This window comes from Trematomus bernacchii, unplaced genomic scaffold (assembly GCF_902827165.1).
Source record: "Trematomus bernacchii unplaced genomic scaffold, fTreBer1.1, whole genome shotgun sequence".
Lineage (NCBI taxonomy): Eukaryota > Metazoa > Chordata > Actinopteri > Perciformes > Nototheniidae > Trematomus > Trematomus bernacchii.
This window is the reverse complement of record NW_022987973.1, coordinates 7062311-7073632: the sequence shown is the minus strand read 5'-3', so window position 1 is coordinate 7073632 and position 11322 is coordinate 7062311. Positions and strand designations below refer to the sequence as shown.

Sequence of the window (11322 nt, the reverse complement as noted above, 5' to 3'; positions counted from 1 at the left end):
ATGTATGTATATTACAGATGTTTTGCCCTACATATGCACAAATAACAACAAAAAAACACTTCCTTCCTGTCATGATTTTTTCCCCAGGCAGCTTGTTGTTGATTTCCACCAATCAGAGCGTCCCGTTACCCCTCCTCAGCCAATGGGAGGCCAGGACGTGTGTGACGCATCAGTGGGTGTAATCCAGCAGGAGGAAGCGTTATCGAACAATATAACAAAGTTTTAAGGTAAGTTTGTTTCTACATTTTTAAAATGCTTTACTTTACAGTAAATCTAAAAGATGATACATTAGAAACTATACATGCCTGACCCCGTGTCCTGTGGCCGTAAAGTGAACACTAAAGCAGCTTGTTAGGTCGCACCGTGGTTGAGGTTTTACGGCAGTTGTGTCTACTGTACGTGAGGTCCACAAACACGAACTTCTTTTCATGTTTTTAACTTTCACACACCTTTTGAGACTTTAAAACAGACCTTTCCTGACTACGGTGGGTTAAATCAAGCTCTTAGGCTGCATCATAATTCTTCATAACAAAGATGTAGACGTTTTTGGCAAAGCTTGACATAAAATTCACGTACAAAATATGCATGCAAACTGGGGGAAAATAGTATGTCCAGAAATACTTTATAAAATATAATTCAGCATTAATTGGATTGGTTATTAATACGGAGCCATCCTTAGGCTTTAGTAAAAAGTATCCTACATGTACTCAAGTTGGCTACTGTAGCTTACTTAAGTGTCATTTTGAGGTACTTTTTAATATTTCTATTTGCTGCTACTTTCTATCTCTACCCACTACATCTTAGTGGGACATATTGTATTTTTGCTCCATTACATTTATTTGACAGCTGTACTACTTAATAATAAACATGTAGTTAATTATTAATATGAAAGACAAATCAATGAATAGATTATGATTAAACTATTCAGCAGTATATCAAGTAATTCAAATGAGCTCCACCAGCTGCAACACAAAAATGATGAACACTTGAACTTAATATATATATTATTCTGAAATTAATGATAAACGGTTGAAGTACTGTAGCTTTTCATACAAAAAATTGTGGAAAGTGCTGATTATTCTTGTTTATGTATTGTCTTTTAATTTGTATTGTACAATGCCTTGTCTTGTTATGCTGCTGCAACACAAACATTTCCCAAATTGGGATCAATAAAGTACTATCTTATCTCTTATCTCTTATCTCTTATCGCTTATCTCTTATCTCTTATCTTATCTTATTAAAACACAGGCTTTTTTTCCCGAGGCTGCTGAATCCACATCTTTTCATTTTCTTTTGTTGACAAATGATCTCTGCAGCTGTATCACCTAAACAAGTTATATAGGGTCTTTGCTATAATTCATGAAGAGACCTTTTTCCAACTTTAACCTGATCATATGTTTATGAATGCAAGTGTTCACATTACAGAGCAACTCTTTTATATGATGAGAGAGTTGTTTTTGTGAGGGTTGAACATATGTATGGTACTATCTATCCTGATGTGGAAAATGTAATTGCTACAGGGCGTCTGATTTAAACTGGCACTGTTTCTTGGTCGGGAAGGATCATTGTCACTGAACTATCTCTTTATTGTAATCAAATATCTAATGTGTGTAAGGATAGTCCGCGGGTGTGGTTTTGAAACAAATATGAAGGAAATGATATACAGCATATTGAAGAACAGCAGATGAAACGGTCCTGCCTTTTCATCCATCGGCATTTTTTTAAACAACATTTACAAGTACTGTGCAGTGATGCAATACAGTAACACTATTTTGATATTTCATTCAAAACAGTGTTTAAATCCTCTGAATAGGGAAGGCATCCGATGCTTGGGCAGAAATCATGCAGTCAAACTGAAAGCTCCTGGTTTTTTTCAGGGCCTTATTTATATTTACATTTAATACACATGCGGGCAAGAAGTGTAATCAATAGAAAAGGTCATTCTTTAAATGTTTTGTTTCAAAACTTGGTATTCAGAGGTTTACTGTAAACACAAGATGTGTGTTTTTGATTGCATATGCATGTTTTTGATTTTAACGTGCTTGGGTATGATTTATTAATAGAGTTAAGTCGATAATGAAATACTTCATTGCCAATGATATTATGATATCATTAATCGAAGTAATTTATCATTCAAAAGTTCCAACAATTTTCTTAAACTTTCACCTAGATATAAGCAAGGGTGTGTATGTTAAACTAATATATTGTTTTACCATTACAAATATATTGTTACTTGTCAATCAAAGAAGGGAGCATACCAATTAGGGATGGGAACGATTATTAGAATATTCGAAATTATTCAGGTATTCGAATATGAGAATATGAGTTATGAATATCTTTATTGTAATTTTTTTTGGGAGGGGTGCCTAAGTTGATTACATATGATCAAATGGAATAATTCAATGTATACGACAGTGCCATAGCTAAGTGTGTTAGGTCTAAAGGTGTGTTTTGCTCCGCTCACCAGTCCCTCTCAGCGGGCAGAGCTGCAGGTGCTGATCTCTCTCTCGCGTCCGGTTATACTTCACTCGCGTTTATGTCCAAATCCATCAGATCTAGCTAGTTCTAGCTAATGACATGGCTGCTGCCCCTCCCTACACGGAGATCACGCAGACTCAAACCTCATCTTATGCCCAAATTCCAGCTGAGAGGGTTTTCTCTACAGCTGGCCTGATTGTGAATCGTCTCCGCACCCGCCTCTCCCCTGAGTAGACATGCTCATATTCTTAAACAAGAATGAGTATTGAATAGCTGCATTCTGTGCATAGGCCCTGTTATAGGTTGATCTCTGTTGTGATAGGGTTACGTTACCCTAACCGGTTATGTTGTTCGTGTATGATCCCTCTTTCATTTAAAAAACAAGTTATGTTTTAAGCATGAAAGCTGTAGGCCTATAGCTGTCAACTGTTCAAACTGTGATCACCAGTTCAATACATTTGACAAATTCGTCTTGGTTTCTATACTTATTTGAACATGTATTTATTTATTTTTCAAAATTAAATGTATATTTTTTTAAATGTTTCCCACATTTTCTTTTTTTCTTATAGGATAGGGTTAGGGTTAGGGTTAGGGTTAGGGTTACATTTCGGTTAATTGGTTAACCGTTTTTTTGAGGTACATTTGCTTTCAAATTCCCATCCCTAATACCAATCCATACTCTTTTATATTCATCAGTCAGTCTTTAGGCATTTTTCACTTCACAAGTCAGCCATTACTTCCATCTACCATCAGAAACCTTTCCTTTCACTATGAGACGTTTTGGGGACTTTTCTGTTTCATATCATTGTTCATTTATTGTTTTAAAGTTTCTGACTGTTAGTCAGAAGCAAAGCAATTTGAACATTGGGATCTGGGAAATTATGATGAGCATGTTCTACATATTTATAGAATAAATGATTTATCTTAAAGACAATCTTGAGATCTGCAGGTCAATTAGTTTCAGCTTTAAAACCTCAAAGACACCAAAACATAACAGACCCAAACAAGCATCATCGATATTTATTTCACCTAAAAGTCAGACGAGATGTCCAGGGAATACTAGAGGTTGGCTTTTGGCTGCAAAAAGCGAAATGATGTATTTTAAGCTCCTGATGATCACTTAATCCTCATACAGCTGTACAGTACACTTCCTGAGAACTGGGAGATGGGATCGCTCATAATTACATACTGGCTAAGTTGTGGAGATTCCTGTGGACCCAGCAGCCAAGCATACTGTGTATTAGTGGAGTATGAGGACACATAATCCAGCTCAGAGGATGCTCTTTCCACGCTCTGCATGGAGACAACACCAAGAGGGAGCCACAGTGGTTCATTTAGAGTACAGGAGCGAGGGGCTGCGCTGGGGGAGGGGAGGACTGAGATTAAACATGTTTTTATGTAATGAGGGTTTCAAAAGGAGGCTGGGTAAAAAAGGTTGAAGTGGAGTGGGGCCACAATAAGCAGCGCGACCACTGAGACTGAGTGGGTTTAACTCCAGGAGGAAAGATATTCCTGTCTCTTATAGAGAGGGGCTTCGCTCTTCACTGTGACAGTGTCATTTGCCTCATGTGGAAGGAGAAGTATATTAAGCATTTCCTAATGCCTTAAATGTATATCATCTGATAGGAATGATGTCGAGACAATATACATTTGTTTAGCACCACAATTTGTTTTAATTTAATCGTTTAGTTATGCATATTATAAAGTTCAAACTAATTAAAATCACAATGCACTGATGGGATACCACTAACCACGATTCAATTTACAATAATACAAAATAACACATTTCCACATTCAAGGCAAGACACTGAAGTCAAAAACATGGTTTTTTCATGCTTGGTCAAATTGAAATGTGTGCTTTGGAGAAAGATAGAGATCATCCAAATCATTTTTTTAAATTAATAAATCTTTATTCTGAAGGTTATTACAGAGGGCGGTTGATCATAAATCATTCATAGTAGGTTTATATCATGTGTTACACCTACAAACATGGATTATTATTTGAATGCCAATTGACAGTACAAAAAGAAAACAATCCTTTCGACCTAGCCTTATCTAAGGTTTAGATTTCTTACTGGAAGATAATGCCTTGTTTGCATATGAATACATATCATTTAATAACTCTTTAATTAAAAAAGTGATTGTTTAACGTAAATAGTCATCTGGGGGAGTTTCATACTGATATATTATTAAAATGTTTTCCCCTGGAGTTTCTCGCTTGAAGAATCTGAATCGTTCATCTTTGCTTGAAAATGACTTAAAGCGTATACTCTATCTGATTCTTTCAAAACTCAATATAATTGCATATTAAAATGTAATACTTAGTTTTGTTCTACAAAAAAAAGACTAGTTGTCACACAACTGCAAATATATTGAATGTAATCATGAATATTGGGAATTGCTACCTCTCTAATCCCTAGTCAGTGGTGACCTTAGCAGGGTTTAGTTTTATTCAGGACTTATGATATCATCATTTGAAATGGTTTTTGTATAATTAAACAATAGCCCGTTCTCAACCATCTGTAAAGGGAACATAAAAAACAGTCACTTGGACTGAAGTCAAATCTCTTCATCCGTTACATACTTTTTTTAAATCGCTTAAATTCACTTAAAACATTTTTTATAGGAAATCTCTGTTGACTCTTGATGTTGTTGTTGTTTCTTCTTCTTCTCCTTCTTCTTCTCCTTCTTCTCCTCATTTTACCTTTTGTTCTTATTATCATTATTATTATTCATATTATTATTATTGTTCAACAGTCATACGGATGTAGCAAATCTTCACAGAGAAAGAAAATACTTTGTCTAGTTCACAGACTGCATGATAGATATTAAAATAGAAAAAAGACATTTTCACATAATCACTAATACACTGAAGGATAAAATAGTAATGGAGGAAATGGAGGATAATATTTCATGGGGATAAAGAGCATGTTGATTTCTCTCTGAAAGCCCTGAAACATGCACCTGGTGATCTGAAAGATGCTAACTGGTTGAGAATGAATTACAGCATTGATTAACACGCTGATTACTTTTTAGATTAATTATAGTTTGTTCTACAAAATGTCAGACAGAAATGTCATCCAAGTTTTTCCAAGTCCAAGGCGATGTATTCAAAGATATACACTTTAGTATGATATAATACTTAAGAGGCTGAACAAAGCATTTTATAGATTTTCTCTCATGAAAGATATTAATTGAATCATTAATCCATGATCAATATACTTCGATGAATCTGTTTATTGATGCAGCTACACAACTCCCAGTGAGACCACATGCTATTTGATGGAACAACATTCCTCAGGGTTTTCTCTTTGAACCTGTTTGAAGTTGCTCTTTTACATAATTCTTGTTGATACAGTTAACACAGATGTTGGGGAGAGCTGCAGAGATACGACTGGAGTAAACTTGTTACCCAGTTAGTGGCGTTGTGAGCGATGTGTAGAAGAGAAACTCGTCCAAAACAAAGTGGAGATAATGGCTTCTTCCTCCAGGATATCTTAAAGCAACTTTTAGTGCCTTTGCAGACTTGTGTTGTCATCAGACAGAGGATCTTCTGATGTTGTTTACTCATCTCTCTGTGTGTGTGTGTGTGTGTGTGTGTGTGTGTGTGTGTGTGTGTGTGTGTGTGTGTGTGTGTGTGTGTGTGTGTGTGTGTGTGTGTGTGTGTGTGTGTGTGTGTGTGTGTGTGTGTGTGTGTGTGTGTGTGTGTGTGTGTGTGTGTGTGTGTGTGTGTGTGTGTGTGTGTGTGTGTGTGTGTGTGTGTGTGTGTGTGTGTGTGTGTGTGTGTGTGTGTGTGTGTGTGTGTGTGTGTGTGTGTGTGTGTGTGTGTGTGTGTGTGTGTGTGTGTGTGTGTGTGTGTGTGTGTGTGTGTGTGTGTGTGTGTGTGTTCAGAGGATGGCAGACCAGACTGGGCAGTGGACAGGATGTGCCGTCATCTTTCTGCAGTCGCTCTGCCCCGCTGTGGACCTGCTCTCTCTCTACAAGGACCGAGAGCAGGGGAAGTTCATCGTCTTCAAAGTCATCAAGCTGACACTCACAGGTGAGCGCTACAGTGGAGAGGGTGGATTAGGCAGGTCAGTAGAACAGCTGAGGTGGGTCAATACAGGAAACTACAGTTGTTTCATGCACTGCTATATATTGAGAGTACCATACATTTTTTTTGTGGAAAATGTCCTCCAAAACATGGAGGAACATTTAGCATTTAGCTGTTTGATTTGATACACTTTTATCCATTTGGGTCTGTAGATTTCTCTAAAATTGACAAAAGTTACAATTAGATGATGCCTCATTTGCATATTTATACCTAAAGTTTCAGACATGTAAAAAAAGCAATAATTATATTAAGTGTAAACAATCAACCAGGGAAACTTCATAGGGAAATATGTTCACCGCATTCTCCTGTAGTATCTGATCAAATGTAGGGATTTTACAAAACATATCTTGATTGCCGTTTCTCAAAATGAGTTCCTTTCATACTCAGAGCCAGAAAGCTCATTTTTTGCAGCTTTTACTTGAACCAAACCAAACAGTTTTATTCACACCTATATTCAGACGTATAGCCTGATTTTATTTTGTTAATAACACTTTTTTGTTATGGCATTTACCAGTATATTGAGGTTAACTCAAAACCCTCTCTGTAAAACACTTGTCAACAAAATGAAACAAACATTGAGCTTTATCCAATGTTCAGAAGTCTTTTCCAGAAATGTTCGCAAACTAGCACATATTTAGCAAGTTGATGCGCATTTCCATAATATACCTTATCTTTTCCTACTATAGTCTCATGGTGATTTATAGTATTTACATTTTCCTGTAATGTCTGCCCTAAAACACTATATTTTCTTGGATATCACATTCTAATAATCAGTGTTTCCTGTGTTCAGATTCAGCTGGAGGTCTGGGAGGTTATGAGATACTGAAGGTCCATGAGGCCGACCCCTTCCTCGGGGTGGAGGTGAAGTTCGAGGACGCGGCCGCCTGTCAGCAGTTCCTGGAGAGCTACAGCTCCGGGGCGGTGCGTGAGTCGCTCTGTCAGCACGCCGGCCGGCTGCTGGCCCTCACTCAGGAGATCACCGTGGAGACGCAGCTGAAGGCCAGCACACACATCCTGGACCTGTGCCTGGACAAGCTGGAGCTGTGCCTGCAGCACATCCACCTGTCAAAGGTAGCAACCCACGGTTCTGTTGGTCTCTGGTGACGTAATATGGCGCTCAGCTGCAACAATTAGATGATGAGTTGAAGTCGTTGTTCATGTAGTGGCCCAAAAGGCAGTTTTGAGCCTCTCAAATATGGAGATGTATTGTTCCTTCCTTTATCATTTTAAAATGAAAATATTTGTACAAAGCATTTAAAGACAACCCCCTTTGACATTTAGAAACTGAGATAGACCTTCTTCACAATTTTCCTGACATTTTATAGATCAACCAATAATGGATCATATAGAAAATAATACTACCTTCAGCTTTAAGACTCAGTGTACAAATGAATAAAGTAGTTGCTGATTAGTCGTGTTTGTCAGACTGCCTTTTCATCTAACTTTATTTATTCAGAATTGTGTACATGTCGGGTAAATTATTATTATTTTTTTCTTTCTTTGGTCAAGTCAATCATTCGTGAGCGACACATGTCAGCTTTATATGCTTACCAAATCTTATTAAAAAATATATATTTGTAGTACACGTTACTCACCAGGTAACCCCTTTGACAGATAACGACTATTCTTTGTGTTTGACCTTACCCTTGTTAAAGTGTTGAAGATACCTATTCCCCTAAATTCCTACCCGCTCTCTATATTTTTAAACACCCTCTGCATACAGTTGTACATATATTATTTTAAAGCTTATCAATAGTAAAAGGTACATCGGTCGGTTGGTAATAATCAGATGTATTTACGGTTCATATAGCTCTTGGTACTGGTTGATAATTGGCTTGGCGTGTTTAAATCGACACGTAAGTAATAAATGCAACTACAAAGTTTGGTGGGGTTACATTTAAATCTTTCCACACGTTATGTATTATTTCTGGTTTATATATAAAGTTTCATGAAAGAGACGTTTGGCGTGAGGTAGAGAACAACAGAGGAGTTGGCAGGCTGTACACTCACTCATATAAAAGTATGTGTTGCGCTCAGAGAGTTCATCTAAACGTTCTCATCCCTTTTATCCACTTAACGTGACTTTTGTCATTTTGCTGCAGCCGGAGCGCCTGCGCGACGAGGAGATCGAGCGCCTGGAGCAGCAGCTGCAGTCCCAGGCCCTCGGCCCCGTCCCACAGCCCCCCCCCATCGCACAGGACGAGGGGCCCGTCCCCAGCAACTGCTTCAAGTTTCAGAACAAAGTGTTCGGTGAGTTGATCATTTCTACTCTGAGTCTTTTGTTTGTCTGCTAACCCTAACCCTCTGCCTCAAAGAGCTCATGATAAACACCAGGGCTTTCACACTCAATGATTATCGTGGCCAAAATAATTCATCATGAAGATTTTGTCGCTATATCTGTAGAAATAAAAACCAGCAATCACATTTATTTTAAACTTAAATGTGCCATATTGTCTCTGTTTTGGGCAAGTTAATTACACTCAAAATACGAGTGTAAGTATAGAGTCAGTAAGGCTAACTAAATAAAATAGTGCAAAAATAAATAACATTTAAATTGCAACAAAATAAAGGTGATATCTGTGCTGGAAATATTATTTATCTAATCTTACGCTATAATTAAAAAAATATATATATCTTGGTTATCGCAACAACCGTAGTAGAGATGAAAACATTATTTATATCAGCTTGAACTGAAGCATAATGCATCCACTTAGAAAATGTTTTCTATTTTTCCCCTGAATGAGCAAGATTATTATCTCAGAATACTGGAAAAAGTTTTCATGGTAACAAAATCTGCTTTGTTTTTCCGAATTAGCCTCTTTCTGAGATCAGACAAAAATATTTGACCTCGAATTCCTGGAAGAAAACATGTCATGCCTGTTTAGTTGAATCCAGTTTTATTTTGGTTTAGGAGAATGGCAGACAGATTTATATATAGTATACTTATTTGTATTATATTGACCCAGTACTTCAAATCACAAAGTGCTGTTCGAGGCCTTTTAGCAGCTGCCACCAAACTCCACACAGGTAAAAGCTTAAAAACATTCAAACGTTCTCAGTATTCTTAAATAATAATTACAAAAAAATGTTCCTCAAGTGATTGCATAATGCTAAAGACACTTTGTTTCTCTGTGACTGGTTCCCTTTTAATATCAGAGTCACCAGGAGCACACGGTTCATTGACATGGTGAAGAAATCATGCGGGCATTTTAAATCGCGTACGATGCACATGAATTTTAATCATTTCTATAGCATACCATAAGTTCTACAAGTCATTGATTTCTTATTTTCCATGCAGCCATTTGTTTCAGTCCATTCAACAACCGGTTAAAGGGAATGGAGGCGTGTGGCGCAGTGGGTTGTGCGTATGTGTTCGGATAAGGGGGGTCACAGGTTCAAACCCCACTGCAGTCAGCATGTCGTTGTGTCCCTGGGCAAGACACTTCACCCCAAATTGCTCCTGTGGGGATTGTCCACAGTATTGAGTATGTAAGTCGCTTTGGATAAAAGCGTCTAACATGCAGAGTTGGGTGTAACGCGTTACTGTAATAATATTACTTTTGTCGGTAACGGAGTAGTGTAACGCGTTACTTTTATAATTCAGTAATCACACTACAGTTACTAACATTGCCCCGACACGCGTTACTTCGTTACTTTTATAAAATCAGTCATAATCACACTGACAGACAAGAGGGGTTTCCGCCGCAGGTTTATATGTACGTAATCTGCGCGACTTGCGCGTCCACATCTCCACGTGCAGTGCTGCATAAACATGGCAGAGTCAGCGATAACTTTCGAGGGGTGGAGGTATGCCCATTATTTTGAGTTCGTCCGAAGAATAGACAGGAATGTGACGGTGAGGTGCAAACTGTGTCCAGGCCAGAAGCTGTTATACACTGCTGTAAACACCACGTCAAACCTCAACAAACACCTGCAAAGAACACATGCTAAGGTGAAGCTAATAGCTCAGGACCCCCGGACCCAGAGTGAGGATGTTGTGAGTGCGCCACCGCCGACTCCGAAGCAGCACAAATTAGAATTTGGAGGACCGGTAACCAAAGCAGAGATGGACAGGCTTGTAGCATCCTTCATAGTAGAGGTAATGTTGCCCATTTGCACAGTGGAATCACCATCGCATCGTTCAGAGATATACTGCGCAAAATACAGATAGCAGGAGACAGAGGACAGCCATAGTCAGAGCTATCTGGATCAGTCTTATGCGACAATGGAAACTGAACTAAAGAGAACATTTGAAACTTTAGCAGTCTGCGTGATCTGCCTGTAGGGAGGGGCGGGCCGGCCCTGCGAGTAAAGTAACGAGTAAAGTAACGAGTAAAGTAACGAGTTACTTTATGTAGAGAGTAACGAAGTAGTGTAATATATTACTTTTTTTTAAAGTAATATGTAATATATTACTTTTTTTTAGTAACGACCCCATCTCTGCTAACATGTCATGTAATGAATATAATAAACCTGCTTGTGATGTATAATCCATGAGAGTGTAGATATTTCTTACAAAGACTGAGTCACTGCTGCATCGTACAGTCTGTGGTTTGAATTGTCTTCAGACTTGAAGTGTGTTCATGCTTCAGCAGCTGAGACATGTTGGATTGCAGTCAGAAAGTGAATGTTATCTTTACATCGAACACAGACAGCATATGCAGTCAGTCTCTCTAATCCAACCTTTTATAAACTGACGCTCAGTCCATGGGAGGAGATTAGTGCCAGCAGATAATGCATTTGAATCACAT

At 38.1% G+C, this 11322-nt stretch overlaps 1 protein-coding gene across 1 annotated transcript in view; it reads left to right on the top strand.

The window, feature by feature from the left end:
- The first annotated feature begins 148 nt into the window (after positions 1-148).
- Positions 149-11322, top strand: part of tradd (tnfrsf1a-associated via death domain) — a 14169-nt gene continuing 2995 nt past the window's right edge. Inside the window, exons 1-4 of the mRNA XM_034116040.1 lie at positions 149-227; positions 6370-6517; positions 7362-7642; positions 8674-8821. Coding sequence (XP_033971931.1) covers positions 6373-6517; positions 7362-7642; positions 8674-8821 — 574 coding nt within the window. The 5' untranslated portion in view covers positions 149-227; positions 6370-6372. The remainder of the gene's footprint in view (positions 228-6369; positions 6518-7361; positions 7643-8673; positions 8822-11322) is intronic.